This window comes from Biomphalaria glabrata, chromosome 6 (assembly GCF_947242115.1).
Source record: "Biomphalaria glabrata chromosome 6, xgBioGlab47.1, whole genome shotgun sequence".
Taxonomy (NCBI): domain Eukaryota; kingdom Metazoa; phylum Mollusca; class Gastropoda; family Planorbidae; genus Biomphalaria; species Biomphalaria glabrata.
This window is the reverse complement of record NC_074716.1, coordinates 37,258,595-37,281,820: the sequence shown is the minus strand read 5'-3', so window position 1 is coordinate 37,281,820 and position 23,226 is coordinate 37,258,595. Positions and strand designations below refer to the sequence as shown.

Genomic DNA, 23,226 nt, shown 5'->3' with positions numbered 1-23,226 from the left:
CAAATTTGAACAACTTGTAATTTATTTATTAATTTTTATGCTGTCAATAACACTTATACCGCGTGGGAGACAACTACGTGCCAAAGGAGATCTTCTTAGGCGAGCTTAGAGGAGGACGGTGTTACAGAGGTTCCCCCCTGTAAGAGCTATAAAGATAAACTCAGGCCCCATTTCCCCCTCACTGGCTTAGAGGAAAGTACCTGGCAGCAGATGGCTTCTGAGAGAGACAGTTTGAGAGCTCTCACAAAAGCTGTGCGACAAACATTTGAGACTCAAAGATAAGCAAATATTGAAGACAGCCGCCAATAGACGGAAAGAAAACTTAAATAGACCGCCTGCGGACAAAGGCTTTGTCTGCACGAAATTCGGGAAAATATGCAGGTGGCAACTGGGTTTGCATATTTATGTGAAACACTGCACTCAGCCTTAATCTTTGGAATCGAAGACATTGCCATTGTTATCATTATAAAAAATTATGTCAAATAATTTGCAGTGATTACATAAAAAAATTTAACTCATTGTCATGACTTTCTTTCAAATCCTAAGAATAGTTCCTTTTTAAATTACTGAATATTAGGGCCTACTTTTTTAGGTTTAATAGTAAATTTAGTTTTATTTGTAATAAAAACATTATTATTGCTGAATTCAGTACAAAATGAAATTAAGCTAATGTGCCTCCTGCAGTCTGACAATATTAGAAATTTCAAGCTATAAATTAGCCAAAGCAAGGCTAAATCTAGTTTAACCATGTATGTTGATGGAAAAGCTAACAAATAATTCCATTTTTGACCACAGTTTTGAAATTTTACAGAAACATTTAAGTGCAGACATATATCTGTTGTGCCTCCTATGTAAACATTTTTTTTACTGAAGACATAATTTTGTAAATCTATTTTTCCTGCAACTCAATTTGAACATCGGTAACAGATGTTTAATAATTGTCATTTATATATGTTTTAAAATTCATTTTCATCCTAGAAGCGAATCATCATGTCTTCATAGAGCATTGTTAAATAAATTGCATAGATATCGATGTCCTAAAGCAGTAATTCATTTTTCAACAAACAAGTTATGTGAGATTGTAAAACCCTTTAAAATAGATTCAATATCTCAATAAAAGAGAAAATGATATGATCAATGTAAGTCAATTTCTTTCCTTGCAGTCGGAGCCTGGTTTCATTCATTTATGTTAGATGCCTACCATGTAAAACAATTTATTTTAGCCTCCTTTAAGTCATCGCCAACCGATGAATCTTCCTGTTTCTCAAAAAAAAAAAAAAATTCAAAATTGTATTTAAAAGCTTAGCAAAATGAGCAATAACAACTGCCTTTCGAAATCCAGTGAACCTCTGTATACAATAATTTTTAACATGTTGCTTATCAATTGTTTCACAAAACTATTGAAAGATGCACATATTTTGGGAATGGGCTTGTTCTTTATTTACAATTTTTATAATTAGATTCAAATACAAATGAAATTGCAAGCTAAAATTTTAAGGTGAATTGTGGATAGATCTGTTATTTATTCTATAATACTTATGAAGCAATTGTAGCGTCCAACCACTAATGGTTCCCTATTTGTCATCATAAGCTACATAACTAGACAATTTTGAAATAGTATTTCATCACTAACCAAAAAAAAAAGTCTTTTTGTGCTACAGATATGTTTTGGAAAAATTTTAATTTTAGTTTTAATCAATTTTTAAACAATATCATAAGACTTTTAAAAGTTTTTAAAAAAGCTATGTATTTTTCTAGAGGCCACTAAAACATATCCTGCATTGTCGATTTTAGCGGCTCCCGAAAGGGGAAAAAGACGCTATTAGTTTTGTGTGAAATATGTCTGTCCATCCTGTTTAGATATCGTAAACTAGAAAAGATAGTGAAAATCCAACATCATAATATTTTAGTTCTGATGCAACAGCTACTTTTTTCTTTTCTAAAAGCGAAAAATCTAATTTTTTAAATCACTTATGCAAGCATTTTTTTCATAAAAGTACACCACTATTACAACAATTCACTATTAATAGTAACAAACACAAGCTATTTAGTAGGGGAGATTACTATTTTTCATATAGGATGGCTGCATGGTCGTGCGGTTTGCGCGCTCGACTGTCGTTCGGATTTATCGATGGTCCCGGGTTCAAACCCTGCCCGCTCCCATCCCCGTCATCCTGCGGAGGTTTGGACTAGGAAGTAAACTATCTTCAACTCTGAAGGAACATCAGAAACATGTAAAACATTTTACAAACATATTTTAAACACATTTATGCAAATGATTTTAGATTTTTTTTTGTGAAATTTTTTTTTTTTTTTACATTTGTATTGCTAAGTTATGTAAGTTCTGTCCTACTAACAACTACATTTACTCAAAAATAATGTTTACTATTTTTTTAAAGAGAAAATATCTATTTAGTATGCATATAAGTAGGACATAATTTAAAAAAACAATAAATAAGTAGTTTTTCATATTATCCCGTGTAATACAGCACCAGCCTGAGGCTGTGAAACATTAACTAAAGGGATTTTTTTTTTGAGGATTTGAATAAGAGATTGACCCTTTACAAAACAATTAGATCAATTAGATATTCATTATAAGACATCAACGCCAGGTTCACATTTAACTTCACATTCACTTTCACCTATCCTTTGGTCTGCTGGACCGCTGGGGCACCATACAAGATCTGTCAAGCTTCTTTCTCCATTCTTTTCTGTCATTTTGTCATTGAAAGAATCTAATTCTGATGTTCTTTCTGAAAATATTGATACCTGCCTTTTAACCTGCCAGGGTGTACCACTTCGGGGGCCGATTTTAAGTTTGTGTGGAACAAACTGTCTTTGTATTCTTGTTTTGTTTTTAATATTGTTGAAAAAGTAGATTTTAAAATTGTTCATGAATATTCTTAAATTATTTTTGGATATAGCTATATGTTCGTGAAGCCGACTTAGTTTCACTGAATATGCCGTCATTCAAAGTAAAACATTGGAATACTTTTATCTAGTGTAAATTCACTAAAACTCAGGTCAACACTCCTTCACATACCTGCGACTTTTTGTAACAACACTTTGTCAATGTTTTTTGTTTTAAAAAAAGGTAAAATTATTCTATTTGAATGCTAGCTTTAACGTTTTTTTAAAATTAACATTTACAAATTAATATATTAACATATGTAGATAAAAAAACATAATCTAAAAGGCGTATAACATAGTTTGTTTACCAAATCATAAACATTTACTAAGGACAATAGATACACTCCGATTACAGCAACGGAGTAAGAATTTAAAAATAGAAAATGGGATTACGGAACTCAATTTCTAACATTGTTTCTGTTCTTAAATTAGAAGCAAGCTAATCATAATTTGTCTATAGTTTGCTAGCTTTAATTTTGCAGATTTTTTTTTTTTTATTTCAGAGCACCTTTAGTTTCTTATTTTCCCCTGTATGCTCAGCACCCCCACCGCCCCTTTGGCTTCCAATGCCCCCCAATTTCATGAAAACGCCCCCCAGGGGGCTATAGCGCCCACGTTGAAGACCACTGAGATAGAGAATCACTGGGCTAAATGTTGTTTGTTTACGATTCGTGAATGACGTCCATTAAGAATAGTTCATTTCCAGGCATTGATGCACTGATAGGATTAGCAATAACTACTTTTTTTTCGAGGTGGGGGGTTCTGTAGATGGGGAAATGCATATTTTTAGAGGATAAACTGTACTTGCATATTTTTGTTTCCATTTGCGTACAAAATATGCAAGATGCGTACTTGTAGGCAACTCTGAGAAAGAGAAATAACTGAGAAAGTAGGCCCTACTTATAGAAAATAACTGTTTTAATCGTTAAAAAAACCTTCTTTTACTGTGTTTTTCTTGATAATTACATTTTCGCTTTGGTCACATTCTTTTCATAAATTATATTGATGGATTTTTATGAAATTTGGAATATATATGCACTTCATTCTATAGAGTCAGTTTTTCTATCTTTTTTTCTACATTTAAATTTGTATTATCTAGTCTCCAAAATTATTCTTTTTTATGGAATAAATACATGCATACATTAGATAACATTTACGTAAAAAAAAAAGTCTAGATAATCTATCAATAGACTAGACTGAAAGCAACATTAAATTTAAAACATTGCAATATAGATCTAGACATTTGGAATCCACAATGTTAGTTAAAAATTTGAACTTACCCAAGAACTGGAAGGCTTCAACAAAGTAGGGCAGTAGCTTTTCACAGTAGTTATCATTGACTGGAATACGGTGGAAGTGACTCTCCAAGATGTATGGTGGACGGGGACAAGTTTTACTCACATTTAATATATAGGTAATTCCATTCACCTGAAAATGAAGAAAGAAAAAAAGAGCTATTGGAAAAAAAAACCACTAGAACACAAAACCAACAATCCTGGCAAAGTAATTAGTTTAGAAAACAAAACAAACATGATTGGTCAAAGAATTATAAAATAAAAATTTTAAAGGTTGTTAACTAAAATGACTATAATAGAATAATAATAAAATAAAGCATTGTCTCGAGTCCCAATTCCTAAGATCTTATCTTCGTAAAGATTACAGATGCTACTTCAAAAAGAAGATAATTACCTCCTATGCATTTCAAGTGTCAATCTAATCATGCGTGTTGTTGCATCTGCTAAGTTGTTGGTTTTCGTGACGGATTCCAGTTTAAGGAAGAGTGCAATATTTCACATGACTTTGCAAAGCCAGTTGTGACCAGCATATTTTGTCACATGTGCATACAAATTTGGCGTCTGCAAGAGATCTAAATTCTTTTTTCACTGTTTGTGCCTGTCTTCTGTTCTTTTCCCAAATTTTTGCCTCGCAACCTTTGTAAGTTTCCAAGCTGTCTTTTTCAGAAACCAATAGCTGCCAGAAATTTTCCTCTAAGCTAGTGAGTGCAAATTCCTGCCATAATTAGTCTTTTGAGTGCTTAAAGCTCTCTATACCTTTAGTATACAGTAATATTATCATACGCATACAGGTTATGTGTATTACACAGGGCAATATTCAATTAAGTAGTGCCTTTACACTGTCGACATCAGTGTTCAGCAGAGCGCAGAGCATGTTTATTTGTAGCACAGTCTTGCCCATTGTAGAATGCAGTCACCTTTGGTAGAAAAAGTTTAAGGAGCTTTAGATGATTACCCTCATTCAGTTGCTTAAAAATCTTCCACAAACCATTGCAATGCAAAGTCTTAAAGCTTTGGCTAGATCAACACAGGCAGCTTACTAGTCCAATATTATAATCATGTCCAGGGTACCTCTGTCAGCTCAAAAGCACTTCATCTACTATGGAATTGGTTAGTTTGTCAAGAAAGCTACTGGCAAACATTTTTACTGCTACTGATAGCAGAATAATGCCACAGTAGTTGGATCAATCAGGCTAATCATCTTTTTGTAAGGGAATATGAAGACGGTATTGCTTAAGTCATGAAGATTAGAATATTTGTCCCAGCATAAAGTGAAAACATCTGTCAATAGACATTTTGTGACAGAAGCAAAGCATCACTAGCCGGAAGATCATTAAAGCCAGGTGCTTTATCTTTTTTTTTAACTTCACTACTGCAGTCTAAACTTAATTGTAATGGAAAATCATCAACTTCCACTTTCACTATTTTCAGCAGAATTTCTGCAAGAAACTCTTCAGTGATTAGCCTTTGAATACTAAAAAGCAGACTATAATACTCAGTCATTCAGGTGAGTAGATGAGTCTTACGTGAACATGATGAGACAGTCTAAAGTTCTTAGAGTTACTTTAGTCCGATATGTTAGGCCACAGGATTCCAGTTTCCGTAGCCTCAACATGGTGCCTTAGTGGAAACGTTTAGTAGTGGAACCTAGATGGGAGAAGTGAACACAGCCTCTGTTAGGTTACCCTGGTTGAGTTGTTTTTATAAATCTCTTCTGGGGTGAGGTTGGAACAGACACCAACAAGTCTGTAACACTATTCTACAAGTGGACTGTCCATTAATATGCAAGCTGGTATGGCAGTCTTTAAATGGCATCATGGCAGTTACAGTAAAGGAACATGAAAAAATTCCCAGTAGTTGGAGCAGCCTTTTCTACTTATAGCAAGCAGGCCTGATACAGAGGCTGTGCGCTATGTATATGGTACAACCCAAAACCCCAATGGTCCTTACCATTGTGGAATCTTCAGACAGGACTTAAAGGGTGAAGATCTCCCAGTTCATGCCTGGCTGTTGGATGAAATCCTATCCAATGGTCATTGGGATAATGGTGCTTCAGTCAGATTTCCCTGCTAGACCTTTCAACTAGGTATGTTGGGCCACAGGCAGATCGTGGACACACAAAGAAAGAGTTACTGTCTCCTGTGTGGTGATAACTCATTTTTTTTATAGCTCTAGCCACCATTTACTTTGGTCTGCACAGCAATATACAAGAGTTAGCAATGTTTTTGCTCAACCAGTCTCTAATGGGTATTTTGGGATAGCACAAGACCTTGGCTGTCTCATATGATGGTTGTCAGAAATGATAATAATAGAACATGGTGGGCTATGTTACTTACACATAGGTGTTGCCTAGAAGCTCCGGCTTTGGCCGAATATCACTACCGAATAGTTGAAAGGATAGTAAAAACTACACCGTAGTCCCTATATATCTAATAACAACATCGTTAGGCACCTTCGCGCTAAGTCTTTTCTAGATACGTGAAACGGAGGTAACACTTAAATACCGAAACAAATAAGGTGAAAAGTCAACAATATAAGAGTAGTTGACGCTGATAAACGATGTCGAACAAGAAGTTTAATACTTAATGAAGGGAACTGTCGAATATGGTCAAACTATATCTCTGTCAACAAAAACTTGCCAATATTCATAAAGTGGACATTATTCAATAATGTCAGTTCTGAATTACATAAACGTTTATGTTTCAAATAAAAGAATGTGCTTTTAAAACTATGACTATGCACCAAACATCTTTTAGTACAAAGGCAAAGCGTGTTAATCTAAATAGCTATAAAACTTTACATTATAAATTCGCATTACATACATAGCAGCGATGGCCTGCACATTTTGTTTTTAAATTTTTGTCTTGACCTTTGAGTGGGCTAGTTAACATGTAATATTCCTAAACTATGTCATGCTGACCAGACATTTGTCTAGATGTGTGGGTATATCTCCAGAGGTAAAGATGAACTAACCCCACCTTCTTTTGTTTGTTTAATCCATAACATTGAGTTCATAGATAGACAAGTGACCACATTAAGCCGGATGTCAACATGTTGACACTGTCTAGAGGTCAAACAATATGAGGGAACTGAGTTTGTTTACTTGGAGAAGAATCTCTATTAAGGGGGCTGGACTTCAAGCCGCACCACTACACAAGTAACAAGGGTAGAAATGAACAACTCCCACCCCCTTTTATTTGTTTAGTCCATCACATTGAGTTCATTGATCGACAGGTACCACAAGTCAAATACGATGGACATAGGTACTATCTAGAGTTCACGCTAGGGAACTGAGTTTGTTTACTTAGTAGCTAATCTTAATTAGGGGCTGGACTTCAAGCCACACCTCTTCAGGGGTAACTGGACAATGACTTTGCTTATTTGGAGAAAAATTTCAATCACGTGGCTGGACTACAGGCCACACCTCTTCACCAGTAACGTAGCAAGGGAGCTGTGGGCCCGGGTTCAAGAATAACTAGGTGAGCTCCCCTCCCCCTCAATAAGACTAATTTAGTCTGTGACAAAAAACTCGAGTAATCTGAATGTATTTAGAAAACGACATTCCATTGCGAGTATTACTCCTGTTTATAAGTAATAATATCATTAAATTTAATCAGTTAGGACTCCATCAAATAATTCTGAACAGAATTAAACGACTTGAAGCGTTTCAAATGAACAAACAAATGTTTTATGTGTAATTTTTCCTATTATACAGATTTACTTAATGAAAACCTGACAGTTTTTCGCTCAGAGAAAAAAACAACACACACACACACAAAGTCATGAAAGAAATAATTGTGCTAAATTTCAGCTTGATCCGAGATTGGTGTCTGAGAAATAAATAACGTGTACAAACTTTTTACCAGATAGACAGAGTGAGTTGATATAAGCTTTGTAAAAATGATGCGAGCTGGCAAAAAAATTTACACCACCAACGCAAGATTAGGGCTAGCCACCATTACAATAAAGCTGATAAAATGACGCAGATCTTGACATTAAAGCAGTCTGGGCTGCTGGTATACAAATTCTAGATGTCTCTAGTACAGCTTAAAGTTTTGAAGCTAACGTTTGAATTAGGATATTTTGGGAAGGCTTTTAAGGTTATATTTTTGAATCAGCAGATAAGCTATCAAAGGCAGGTTCATCTATGGAACAACCAGATAGACCTGTTAACTACCTCACTCTAAGGTCAATGTTAGTCAACAATCACAAAGAGGAGTGGCTCAACCAATGGGCATCATGAAACACAGGCAGAGCCATGTACAAAGAAATGACTACGCCTAACAAACTGGACAGTATTAACTTCCTCCCCCGCAAAGAACAATCTACAATTTTCCAACTAAGAACAGGACACACACCACTATTAAATTACCACCTGAACAAAATAAACTCCACACAACTCCCCCTTTGCAGACACTGCGCCCACCCCTTTGAAACCGTAAACCATATCCTCTTTGAATGCCCCTCCCTAATCCACCTTAGGCAGACACTACTTCCACTACAGCCCAACATAACCAACACCCTGTACGGCAGTGCTGAACAACTGAAGAAAACAGCACACTTTTTTTCCTTGGCACAGTCTGCAAAAGAGCTGACAGCTCAGCAGCAAAAAGCTGGCTAGAAGAAGAAGAAGAATCGCCTTTACGAAAGTGCAATTATGTATTCCAGTTTGGTGTCATCCTCAAGGTCTCATGTGGGACCCAACTGCTCATGAGTCATGGGCCCAAACGCAATAAATCCCTTTGCGCCATGGTTGGAACGTTGGACTGTGGGCCCCTAAGGGTCGTGGGCCCAGGTTCATTGAACCCCCTTCGCGCCATGGATGCTACGCCACTCCTCTTCACGAATGCCTAGTTTGCTTACTTGGATATAAATCTCAATTAGTAAGCTGGACTAAAGATCTCACAGCTAAACAAGGGACCTTTTGCTATACAGAGAACAAACCGATTTCATAACCCAGTAAGCCAGTAACTAATTATTTTGTAGAATGGAAAAACACAACGTGCTAAGAAAGTATACTACACTGTAATTAAATAAAAAAGGTTGATTACTTTTCCTAACATGTTAAATTGAATATTACTCCTGCGTTAAGTGTCTTGATTAGATAACCATATTCTTAATAATTTGAGATAGTCAAATAACTCCTTGTTAGTAGTTTTTTTTTTAATTACAATGCATACTTAACCAGCATGTATCAAACCAGGATGACTTTTTACACACTTGACACCCATAGACCTACTACGTGACATTTTATTGCAAAGCGCTGCAATTAGATCTAGCAAACAAAGAAAAAATGTGTTGGAGAGTTAAGAAAAACTTAAACTCTGTAAATAGTGTACAGGTATAATTTATCTACATGCTTATAGCAAGCAGGCCTGATACATGTCAATGTGTTATTTTTTAGGTATAATTGATGTTAATAAAATATCATTTACCGCAAATGAATTAATCTAAAACAATAAATATTGACCTAGGACGCTTCAGATTCCAACTATTAATAAACAGCTACTATCAGTATTAAGCCATTGAAGCCAGAAGCAGTCCTTGGACTTTAAATTACAAGCCTAATGACCAGTTGTTGATCTGAAATTCATGAACACATACATTCACCCACTATACAAGTCAGATTGCACTTTACCTTTGAGAGATTTACATTAGTAACTAGTTAAATATATATTTACGTATTTTACATTGACCATGCCACCCCCCCCCCCACCCCCTTTACAGTTGGTGGACTCGTACATAATACATACTCAAACTACACAGATTAGTTTGTGATAGGCTAATCTGTTTATAAATACTGTTAAGCTTTAATTCATCAATCATTAACAGAGTTTAAAGCAATAAGGTAAATAAAAGGAAAACAATTATTATGAATATAGGTATGTTATTAAACAGTTTTTGCGAAATGCTCAGTAACAAGCTATTTACAAGACATCTAGGTATTCGACTCCGGCCGAATATCATATTTTACTATCCGGTCATATTCAGCTCTTGCCAAATATCAAAAAGTACTATCCAGTGCACCCCTAGTTATACACATTTGAGTTTAAAATGTATCAACAATCTAAAGAAGGCAAAATAGTGTCCTGCTAGTGATAAACACAAAGGTAAATAACTTTTGATTTGGTCAGTCCTTATACTCTTATCTCCAAATAATTGACATATATTAATTACAAAGTTAAAACAGAGAGATCACCTGTGACACTTCTTGATTTAGGGAATCCTGCTGGCTACCAAGATATAGGAAAGGCAATATACGAGTTGGGCCAATATTGCTGACTGGCATGCAGGGCTGTGAAAGAGAGGTCAATGTTGAGCAGCGATGAGATCCAGATTTATTCTCTGTCAGTCCAGGATGGGAAGCCTGGAATGCTAAGAAACCACCTGCATAAGAAGGAAATTTAACAAAGTTAGAATTTCACTAAAAGAATTCTTAGTTATAATACTTAGTTTAAGACTATGTTACAGTTTGTGTGTATGTGTGTATGGAGGGATAGTAGTCTACGTGTGTGTGAAGGCAGTATTTAAAAAAAAAAATATCAATAGTTTAAAAAGTGAACAACATTCAAAGACTATTAAAGAATGGATGCAAGCAAGTTTAGTTTGAAGTAATATCAATTGTCTAACCCTTCAGAAAGGCTACACTGTTGAATGTTGTGCTTAACTTGTTCAGCAAGACTTGAACAAAGTTATCAGAGGTCAGTTGAGAGGGATCTTCTGTGCACTGATCATACACAATAACATCCCAAGAAGAGTCAACATCAACATTGCACGCCTGGTTCAATAGGTCCATTACATGAACCTGAAACAAAATGTGTGCAATGAACAAGTTAGTATTATGCTATATAACACAAACATTTCAATACTAATACTCAAAGGCACATTTATTTATGTATATACATATATATTTATTTATATCATCTTGCTCATATCAATAATAAATAATTTGAAGACAAATAATTTTATCCATAGTAATCTTTTATATCAAGATTTTGTCTCTTAATTGTTGCACTTCTTACAATGTTGGATAACAAATCATTCATTCATTATGTTATAGCCAGAATATTTTAGAAAACTAAAATCTCATTATCTTACCTTATATAATACAGACTTCATTTCAAAAAAAGATGATTATGTCCTATGCGTGTCCCTAGGTCAATCTAGTCATGCATGTTAGTCAATGACTTAAACTTTTTAAAATTCTGCCAAGTTGTTTTCCTGGTTGATTGAGGCAACCCATTTCATGCTCTAATAGCACTAGGGAAGAAGGAGCATTTGTACAAATTTGTCCTAGCATATGGAGAAAGAAAAGTAAAGTTCCCCTTTCAGACCTTGCGATCTATAGCTTTTTTCTTTTCTGCCTCGATAGAGAACAACATCAGACAGATAAGTTAACTTAAGCCTATTTTGTGTTAATTAAGTGTCTTTTTTTGTTTGTTTTGTAGCTAATGAAGGCCTTGTAACTTAAATGTCCTGTTTTTACTTGGTCTGACAGGGTTACCTATATGCATGTTTATTGTATTTTCTATTGTCTGCAAATAATCTGACTTTTGTTTCTGAACTAATGCAATTTGGTAAATCATTTATGTAAATTAGAAATAGTAGTGGACCTAATACTGTTCCTTGAGGTACAACTGAGTTTACAGTTATTTGTGTTGATTTAGTGTCATATATATTATTATTACAGAATTATTATTATCAGAAAATCCTGAATCCATTGGTCTGGATCAGTCATCAAATTTATTTATACAAATAAACCTGGTACATAACTTTAAAAAAAATATCAATACAAACTTTATCTTGCTGAAGTCTTCTTTTGACAAGTTTTGAACAACAGACATTGATAGACTGGTGGATGTTGCTAGTGTTGAATTCTAAAAAAGAACGGCTGTCTATCACCATTGTCTGAAAGTTTAAAGAGAAAATAATAGTACTAATCACTTTTAAACTGTTTAGTTCTTTTTTTTTTTTACAATTTTAGAATAAATATTTGTATAGCAGTTATACAGTCTAACTTCTGACACTACCATAACACAATAGCTATGTATATTTTATTGAGCATTCTCTAGTCATGTAATCTATTTCTTCAGGACTTTTTTTCCCCCATTGACTATCGAAATAAAGTTGTTGTTTTTTTAAAAGATCACTGATATAAAAACAAAACTTTGACACATTTTTTTCAATACTTCTCTGGAAGTTGCACATTTGGAATGAGCTGGTAGGCAAAAACCTTCTAGGTGGGTGGACACAATTATTGAAAATTGCCCTAATGTTGATGTATATCATTTGGAAAAAAATTACTAGTTCATTGTCCACGCAGGAAAAACTCTAAATTTGACAGTTATGATTTTTCGAAGTATAAAGTATTTAAACTTGGTTAGAGTACTAGAAAATATCTTTTCTTTGCGTATTTTTGCATTCATTCAAGAACATCAATAAATTAATGTTTAGGAACATTTTGCGCATTGTCTTACAAGTCTAGATGTATAGGACTATCATTGGAACCCTGTTTAAGTTTTATAATATAACATAACTATTATTATTGCCACATTCACAAACAACTAGAAAAACATAAAAAAATTCTTTACATTAATTAGTTTGGATCAGTCATGTAATTATTTAAAAGACAGACCTAGACATAAATCTGTGCAATAAAAAATATTTTTACCAATTTTTGTTTGTTTAGCTTTTAGTGAATGATCGTTTCTTAAATGTATACAAAAAAATGTTCACTCAGGGCTAAACAGTCCTCATAGGGACTAACTCAACTTATACCACCACATCTGTCAAGTGTGATTTCTTTCCATTGTTCAAGATGCTAAACAAATTAATTACCAATTGTTAATTAATTCATTGTTCAATTTTTCTTGCATTGATTTTGGCGTTGTCAGGTAAAAGAAATAATTGTGCAAATTTCAGCTTAATTCGAGCTTGCGTGTGGGAGAAATAACGTGACAAAAACTTTTCGCCAGACAGATACACAGACAGAGTAAGTTGATATAAGCTTTGTTAAAAAACAGATAACAGAAAAAGGAATCTCTGGAGCCAAATTGAAAGGAATATCTACTATTGTTTCTGTTCTTAAATTTGATGAAAAATAATTAAAATGTGTCTAATCTAATTTTGAAGAAATTTAATTAGTTTCAGAGTACCTCCAATTTCTTTTTTCATTTCTGCATGACCCTTTTAAACCCAATCCTCCCTAGGACACACTTTTGTTCCTAATGCTCCCTACTTCCCCTTAGGCTCCCAGTGCTCCCATTTTCATGAAATTGTCCCCCAAGAGGCATTTACCCCCCCCCCCCCAAATGGAGGCCAACGCTTTAGTCTGATCAACAAAAAATGATTTATAGGGGTCTGTCTCTCTATTGAGATTGGGTGTGGGAGAAATAAAAACCTAAACCTTTTACCAGACAAAGTGAGTTGATATAAACTTGGTAAAATGTCGGCTATGAAACTAGGCAATGAGGACAGCAAGCCTTTCTCCAAGCACACTTCTTTTTTTTGTATGGAGGGAGGCAAGAATGAGGTTATTGATCATTTGTACTTCATGTATTGGTGCAGGATTTATTAAGACCTGCATTTCTTACCAAACAGATGACCCATGGGTGAAAACCTAAACTCTGTAATCTTGTGTTGACTGAATTTAAACATATGTATTTTACTACTGAATGACTGAGACCTGGGGTTTAAAAAAAATGAATATGAACAGTTCAATAAAAATGGATTAAAAATTGATTGTGACATTAAGAACATGAGTCAAGTTTACAGTGAAAGCTTGTAAAAAATAATGATTATGTACAGTGCAGGCCACACAAGCCACAACAGATGAAAACAGTTTCCAAGGAGTAAAGGAGAAATGGGTAAATTTGCATCAATTTAAGATGCCAATATGAAATAAAAGAAACGTGAGTCATTTGACATTCCTAGTCACCACCTACCTCAAGGTATTGAAACATTCATCAACAAATCAGATTTGACAATTTACAACCCATTTTCTCCTCCTAACGGAAAATCATCAGCAGTTTGCCAGATGAAGCTAGTGTACTTACACCTAAATAAATATATCTGATTTGGGGGAGGGGGTATAGGGAAATTAATAGAACATTCAAAGAAAGATAGATAGATAAAGAGACAGACAGACAGACAGACAGACAGACAGACAGACAGATAGATAGATAGATAGATAGATAGATAGATAGATAGATAGATAGATAGATAGATAGATAGATAGATAGATAGATAGAGATAGAAAAAGAGGTTAACTAAAAAATGACGTGTACACAGAAGAAATCAATATAGGTCGATGTGTCACCAACTGCGTACGTCATTCAATCAACTACTTCACCCATTCATAAATGTTTTGTAAAAGTGTTAAATCAAAAGTACAAGCAAGAGAGAGAGAGAGCGAGCATGTAATTTAGTAGTCATGTCTGTTGCGTGTTTTAGAGAAACTTAAAAGCAAACATTTCTAGAAACTGTCCGAGTGGAGGCTGACATGAGCTTATGTTGTCATGGCAAGAAATTGTGTTTTTATAAAAGTTTAGGATTTTATGACAAGAGTTTATGGAGTTTATGATGAGAATTTGTGTTTTTATGACGTGAAATTGTGTTTTATGGACAAAAGTTTATGATCTTAAGCATGGGCGTAGCCAGGATTTTTTTTCGGGGGGGGGGGGGATTTTTTTTCTTCCCCCCCCCCCCCCCGACCCTCCCCCGCGGAAAAAAAATGTGTGTGTGTGTGTGTGTGTGTACATAATCTTTATTACATTCTGACCCTTCATTCTTTCGGAAGACGTTTATTGTGCCCTAGAATAGATTCTTCCATGAGTTAGTGGAAAAATTGTAGATTCCCCGCCATTATTAGCAATGGGGTCTGGGGAAGCGCTAGGAGCTCTCCCAGCGCGGGGCGAAGCCCCGCCGCCAAGCACTATTTCTGATATTGAAAGCCAACAAAATGCATATTCTGAGGTATCTATAGTGCATTTTCCTGCTATTAAAAAAAAAACCTAATGTGCTATTCTTACTGACTTAGATCCTCCCGCGCCGTTCGACGCATTTGCCGTCAAGCTGTTTCCATAAAATTGTAGTAGACTCCCCGACATTACTAGCAAGGGGGTCTGGGGGAGCGCAATGAGCTCCCCCAGCGCGGGGCTAAGCCCCGCCGCCAAGCACTATTTCTGGTATTGAAAGCCAACAAAATGCATATTCTGAGGTATCTACAGTGCATTTTCCTGCTATTAAAAAGTTTTATTTCAAAAACCTTATGTGCTATTCTCACTGGCTTAGAACCTCCCGCGCCGTTCAGCGCATTTGCCGTAAAGCTGTTTTTATAAAAACTGTCACTGGTAATGTCTGAAGCCCCTTCCCACCTGCCATGAGGACCTCCATGAATGAGTGGCGTCAAGTTGTACTAGGATATTACTCTTCTTATGCGTAATTCATTTTGTTGGAGAACATGTCCCGCAAACCTCATGCGTCGCTCTCTCACAATCTTACTAAGGGGTCGACTCCCATTTCGGCATAGGATTTCCTTGATTTAGACCCGATCTCTATAACTGACTCCTAAAATCTGTCTTAGCCATCTTTGTTGAGCCACATTTAGTGTTTTTCAATTTCGGCAGATGACTATTCACTGCAGTTTATTAATGGAGCTCTGCCACTGGTAAAAATGTGTATCCTCTCTTGAATACGCTCTTGGAATTAAGTGACTGTAGTTTGCTTTAGATTTTATATCGAAAAGAGAAGTTTTATCGTCAAAATCATCTGTTGGGGGTTTTCCACTTCAAAATGCTCTGTAGGGGGATCTTAAACTCAAAACCATCTGGAGGGGTTTTAAACTTAAAAAAAAAAGCCATCTGTAGAAGAGGGGTTTAAACTCAAAACCCCCGATTGGATTGGCTACGCTCAAATAATTTTAGTGTGTAATTTGCTTTTTTTTATATTGAAGAGGTATTTTTTGCATCAAACCCCTCTGAATGGGGGTTAAAACTCAAAACCCCTTTTGGCAACGCTCATAGCATTTTGAGTGCGTGATTGGCTTTTTTTCTTACACTGAAGATGTATTTTTTAACCCTCTGAATGGGGGTTAAAACTCAAAACCCCTTTTGGCAACGCTCATAGCATTTTGAGTGCGTGATTGGCTTTTTTTCTTACACTGAAGATGTATTTTTTAACCTCAAACCCCCCCCTGGCGGGGGGTTTAAACTCAAAACCCCTTTGGCTACGCTCATAGATTTTAGAGTGAGTAATTTGCTTTTATTTATATTAAAGAGGTACTTGTAGCTTCAAACTCCACTGGAGGAGAGTTTAAACTCAAAACCCCTTTGATTACACTCATAACATTTTGAGTGTATAATTTGCTTTGTTTTTATTATTAAAGAGGTATTTTTTTACCTTCAAACCCCGCTGAGGTGGAATTTAAACTCAAAACTGAGTCAAAACCCATTTAGCTACGCTCATAACATTTTGAGTGCGTAATTAGCTTTTTTTTTTATGTTGAAGAGGGGGTTTATCGTAAATTTTAGAGGGGGTTTTAAAATCAAAATCTTCCTTAACTGTGCTCTTGCAATTAGGGGATTTTCGTTTGCATTTTTTTTTTTTGTTTTGTTTTATAGAAGAGGGGGAGTTAACTGCAAAAACCCCAGGTAGGGGGTTTTAAACTCAAAACCCCTGTTAGGGGGTTTTTAACTCGAATCCCTCTGGTAGGGGTTTTAAACTCAACCCCCCCCCCCCTGGTAGGGGTTTTTAAACTCGAACTCCCCTGGGAGGGTGTTTTAAACTCAAAACCCCTTTGGTTGTCCTGGGGCAAGTGATGGTTTAGTATTAAAATCTCACCTAAAATAAACAAAATCAAAGCAAAAAATCAGTCACTAAATTCCGATAGGTAGATAGGGTTGATAGGACAAGAGCTGAGGCTGTGAAGATAAAGACTGGAGAACGGTTAGGGTTGATAGGACAAGAGCTGAGGCTGTGAAGATAAAGACTGGAGAACGGTTAGGGTTGATAGGACAAGAGTGGAGGTTGTGAAGGCAAGATTGGATGACAACATACAGGTCTAGAATTACAATAAATGTGTGATGTGTACAATATGACAGCATTGTCAAAAGGTCATAAGGTAAAACTGTTGTCAGATACACAACTAGTCGATGGATTAGAAAACAGTAACAGATTGTTCAAACAAGTTCATGTACGACGTGATGTGAGTAAACATCTTCACTCTTAGGAAGAGTTCATGCCAGCAACATAGGGAATTTCTCCATACTTCACAGATGCCGCGGTTAAAAGCCCAACCCCTCTTCAAGGCTGGTCATCAAAAGGAATACAACTCATTATTCATTATCATATTTAACTGAAATTTATGTGACGAATGCAACTAATTTATGTGACGAATACAACTCTAATTTAGGTGACAAATGCAACTCTAAATTTATGTGACGAATGCAACTCTAATTTATGTGACGAATGCAACTCTAATTTAGGTGACGAATGCAACTCTAATTTATGTGACGAATGCAACTCTAATTTAGGTGACGAATGCAACTCTAATTTATGTGACGAATGCAACTCTAATTTAGGTGACGAATGCAACTCTAATTTATGTGACGAATGCATCTCTAATTTAGGTGACGAATGCAACTCTAATTTAGGTGACGAATGCAACTCTAATTTAGGTGACGAATGCAACTCTAATTTAGGTGACGAATGCAACTCTAATTTAGGTGACGAATGCAACTCTAATTTAGGTGACGAATGCAACTCTAATTTAGGTGACGAATGCAACTCTAATTTAGGTGACGAATGCAACTCTAATCTAGGTGACGAATGCAACTCTAAATTTAGGTGACAAATGCAACTCTAATTTAGGTGACGAATGCAACTCAAATTTAATTGACGAATACAACTCTAATTGATGTGACGAATAGAACTCTAGTTAAGTTGAAATTTCTTTATATTCCTTTTTTGTTTGCTTCAGTTCCTACTATCCCACTACTACTCACACTTTGGTTTTAGTCCAAACAGTTTCATTATCATATTTAACTGAAATTTCGTAAATGCGTACCCTCGGGTAACCCACTGTAAATGCGTACACTCAAGTAACCCACTGTAAATGCGTACCCTCAGGTAACCCACTGTAAATGCGTACCCTCAGGTAACCCACTGTAAATGCGTACACTCAGGTAACCCACTGTAAATGCGTACCCTCAGGTAACCCACTGTAAATGCGTACCCTCAGGTAACCCACTGTAAATGCGTACACTCAGCCCACTGTCAATGCAACAATCGACTACAAAGTGGCCACACTCTGGTGCCTTAACAACAAAGAAATGCCTTTTGGTTTCAACTAATTTGAAAGATAAGCTTAAAAAACAAAATGATACTTCTCTATTTTGTAAAGCAAAAGGACGTGAATTGAATCCTAAAATGTCAATAAAAGAAAACCGAGACGAATGTAAACGCACAACCAAAGCGAGTACTGTCTGAGCTGTTTTGCGAATAGTTACTTCTATTTAGAATTATAACAATGATATGTCATCTTTATTATCCGTGAAGAAATGTTTTACAATTGTGCATTATTGGCTAGTAGGATTAAAAGTATATTTCTTAGTCCATATCTAGGAGAATATTCCTATGAAGAATGGAACGGGTTGCCTTGATTGACAAGAAAAAAAAATGATTGGATAGAATTTAAATCTCTAATTAACAGGAAAGACATTGCATATGAATACGCGTATGACATATCACTGTAATCTTCTTTTTTATAAAAAAAAAAAATAATTTAGAAAATAAGTGTTTATCGGTGTTGGAAATGATTTCGTCAAAGATAACCATACCATTCGGTTTCAAATGACAGCACCACAATTACCTAGATATTTTAGTGGATAGATAAAACTCTAAACTGTGACAGATGTGGAAGAGAGAGCGAGAAAGAGAGAGAGAGAGAGCTTGTTGGGAGGTGAAGACTAATGAATGACTCGGCGAGCTATCCCCATGACTCATGGGTCAATGCACGGAAATGGATCCAAATAAATATTTTCGAACATAGAGAAGTTGAATCCTGAAAAGTCCTTACTCCTGACCACCACCTTACTCATTGCTCGGACACAAGGGTGGCCAAACAATTCAACAAACACATGGGCTAACAAATTGCAAAAGAAGATAGCGAGAGCGTACTAGAGAGAGAAAAGAGGCGGCGAAAAAAAGGTGGAAAACAAAAATTAGTGATTTTATATCAAACAAGTGTTTACGGTACAAGGGAGGTAAAAAAAAAAAGAAGGGTTGAGGGTGACTCATTCTCGGAGTCGGCCGTGACCTTCGTCACAACATGTGTATGTGTGTGTCGCCTATGAACTAAATACATTGAATTAACTTCCCCACTGTCAGACTCCTCCCCCCCCCCCTCTCAAATTGTTCGCACAGTGAGTTAGCTTCTTGAGTTTTTATCTTTTTTTTTTATTTGCTGATAAGTTTGTCCCCAAGACCAAGGAGAAGTACAATCAATCTCTCCTCACATCTCAACCTGTACCACTGGGGTACTCGCTTCCATTTTCAAATCAAACGACCTATGGACAGTCATGAAAAACATGCTCACGAACGGAAGAAGACGGACAAACAGATAAACAACTATATATACAGATAGATAGATTGACAGATATGTATGTATATATATATATATATATATATATATATATATATATATATATAGAGAGAGAGAGAGAGAGAGATGATTATATATATATATATATATATATATATATATATATATATAGAGAGAGAGAGAGAGAGAGAGATGATTATATATATATATATATATATATATATATATAGAGAGAGAGAGAGAGAGAGAGAGAGAGAGGGAGGGAGGGAGGGAGGGAGAGGGAGAGGGAGTGAGGGAGGGAGAGGGAGAGAGAGAGAGAGGGAGGGAGGGAGAGGGGGAGAGAGAGAGAGAGAGAGAGTGAGAGAGAGAGAGAGACTTTTTATGCAGCGACTTTCGTGCAGTAGCGTAACGTCGCAACATGATCAGGTGCTAAACCAATTCCTTAAACTTTTTTAAAAAATCAAGATTTTATTTATTTTTTGTTTAGTGTCCCCATCCGAATAAAAGAAGATTATTTTTGTGCGTTTTGTCTGTTGGTCAGTCTGTCCGTCATGATAAGATTAACTAATAACACTAGAGGCTATTGTAATTCTGATTTAACCTTTAATTTTTCATTCAGAAATATAGCAATAGTTTTAAGTATCTATAATAGATTGTTCTGGATGTTTTGTGAAAAACAAATCAATGCCAATGAATATTTCTTTGCTCTTCTAACTTATATAAGATTTTATTTCCATGCTTAAACGTTGCAAGATACACATGATCTTTAATATATTGTTCCGGTTTTGTAATGTAAATAAATGTAAATATAAATGCTAAATAAAAATATCTATACTGATTTATATTTCATTTACTATAAAGTTGTTCCGGATATTATTTTATAAAAAAAAATGATTGTTTGAAATCGCATAATTCTAATATTACATTTATATTCTTTGACACTACGTCACTATAGGTTATTTATCAATGTCAATTGTTCCGAATTTTTTATTTAAAACAAATTTATGTCAAATAATTTTTTTTTTTTCAAAAATATCGACAATAGGTTAGTCAGGATTTTAAAATAAGAAAGTAATTTACTAGAAACGATTATTGAAAATCAATTTTTAGACTTATTTTACAGTTAATTTTCTTGCCGAAACATAATAAAAGTTGTTTAATCGGTAAATAATGTTCCGGATTTTGTTTCGAAAAAGAAATTGACCTACATTACCTTAATTTCTTACAAATCGTTGCCAAAAATGATCCGAATTTTATATGAAAATCTAATAACGCTAATAAATGTTTGAAATCCCTCTTCTAATAAATAAAACAAATAATTTTCTCATTTACGAAAATTGGTTGTTCCGGATTTTTTATGAAAAATAGTTTAACTCTATTTATGTAAAATCGCACTTCTCTCTTACACTACATTTAACTTTCTAGCTAAAACGTTAGAAAATCTAATTATCGTTAATATTATGGTCCGATTATTAAGGAAAACAACTTCCTAACACCAAAGTATGGTTTAAAACAATCTCCATAAGGCTATGGTACATCTAATTTTCATAACAGACCATCCCACAAATTTAATTAACGGCATTTGATTAATCTGGAATTCTTATTTTCTCTCACTATAAATATATAAACATCCGGAACAATCTATTATAGAAACTTAAAACTAATCCGATGTTTCAGAAGGGAAATTACATTTTAATCAGATTTTCAATAGCTATTAGTCTTTTTTTTTTTCTCGCTATTTACATAACGGACAGACAGACTGACAGACAAAACAAAAAAAAAGCGTCTTTAATCCTTTTACATACATATATATATATAAAAAGTTTGAACACGTAATCGGATCTAGTTGAAACTTTGCGCAATTAGTTTTGCACCTGAAACTGCAGAACTTGTATGTTTTTGTGAATATGCCGCTTTATGTAAAGAGACACTACAATTTAGCAGAACTTCTTACTGTAGGTAAAATAACCGAAAATGTGTTTTCCGGGGCTTTTTAATTGTAATTAGAGACCTTGTTCAATTCTAATTCTATAACAAAGGTATCCCATTCAGTCGTATATATCAGCCATTTTACTATAATAATTTTCCGTTTCAGACAAAAGAACACATCTAAACCTTATCTTCGATCTTTCGTTTGACCACATGACATTTGGGCTTATTAGCAAATGTAATAGTTATGGAGATGGATGATTTTTTTTTTCAAATTCAACAGTGCAGTCTTCATTTTTTATTATTATTTTAGGGGTGTCACATCACGCTGTCTACCAGATGTTTACTTGAATCGCTCCACACTAGCACAGTAACTACTTAATCTCTGCCTAAATAACAACAATTTAGCTGAAGAAAACTATCACAAAATGTCATTGCTTGCACACTGAAGTCAGTCGAATGGTCACGTATTTTGCTAATTGGTCTGGCTAAAGGTTTTTCTTGATAAAGAAATGCTGTCATTTATTCTGGGCGCAATTATGTTGCTGCATCTTGACAAGCATTTTTTAATTATAATTAACTCGCTATCAGAAAAAGGTTTGTCAATTTTGAGGAACAGCACTATCTGGCATAGTATTCAGCTTCTTGAATTGTTTGGTTTATACAAGTTGCTGTTTCTTAAAATTTTGTAACCAACTCGTGACAATTTCTTATACACAATGCATTGTTAGTGTCGTAAAATAAAAGACAAAAATGCCCCAATCTCTACGTTCTCAAAGCCGAATCTACTTAACTTACTTTTTGTGTTTGTTTACTACGGCATTAAAAGCTATGTGAACGTTTTCTCGTAGTGCTGCTGAAATTCGTTTTAAATACCAATCCAACTAAAAAAACAACAACAGACAATGAAACATGCTGGCACAAATACAACAACTTCGTGACAATGGTCTGTAGCGTGGTTTCGAATCAAACTTTCAGAATTCAGCGAGAATTCTGAGCAAACAAAACTTACGTATGTCGAATCTTGAACGTGGTGACAGACCTTACATTATACTCCGTCGAGTTGCGTGACGTCCGCAGTTTGCTCATCCCTGGTCGAAAGTCAAAAGTACGCAAATACGAAAAATCAAAATTGTTTTAAACGCCCAACCTTATCAAATTTAACGACATTCCCAAAAGTCCAAACTCTAGATCATGACCAATGTCATATTAGAATTAAAATTCAAACACAAAAACTATCTACATATATATAATTCTCTTCTTCCCTCAACAGTTTAAACGAGAAGAAGAAGTAAAGGAAAGATCACTCTCTTATTTCTGCAGTTAGTCCAAAAGAAAACAAGGGGGGGGGGGAGGAGAACACATAGTCACAAAAAAGCAGGGCCGGACCGTTGTAACCAAAAAATATCACTCTTTTTTTTATTTCTACCTCACGTTTAAAAAAAAAGAGGGGGGGGGAGTAATCTACTCTGTAGTAACTATCGAGGCGAC

The 23,226-nt window shown here is 35.1% G+C and overlaps 1 protein-coding gene across 6 annotated transcripts in view; it reads right to left on the bottom strand.

Moving 5' to 3' along the window:
* LOC106070961 (serine-rich adhesin for platelets-like) overlaps positions 1-23,226 on the bottom strand; it is an 82,542-nt gene that overhangs the window by 19,321 nt on the left and 39,995 nt on the right. For all 6 annotated transcript variants that reach the window (XM_056033877.1, XM_056033876.1, XM_056033875.1 and 3 more), the window contains exons 3-6: positions 12,003-12,113; positions 10,836-11,010; positions 10,405-10,592; positions 4,191-4,338 (exon numbers count right to left, since the gene is read on the bottom strand). In XM_056033877.1, the coding sequence (XP_055889852.1) occupies positions 4,191-4,338; positions 10,405-10,592; positions 10,836-11,010; positions 12,003-12,113 (622 nt within the window). The remainder of the gene's footprint in view (positions 1-4,190; positions 4,339-10,404; positions 10,593-10,835; positions 11,011-12,002; positions 12,114-23,226) is intronic.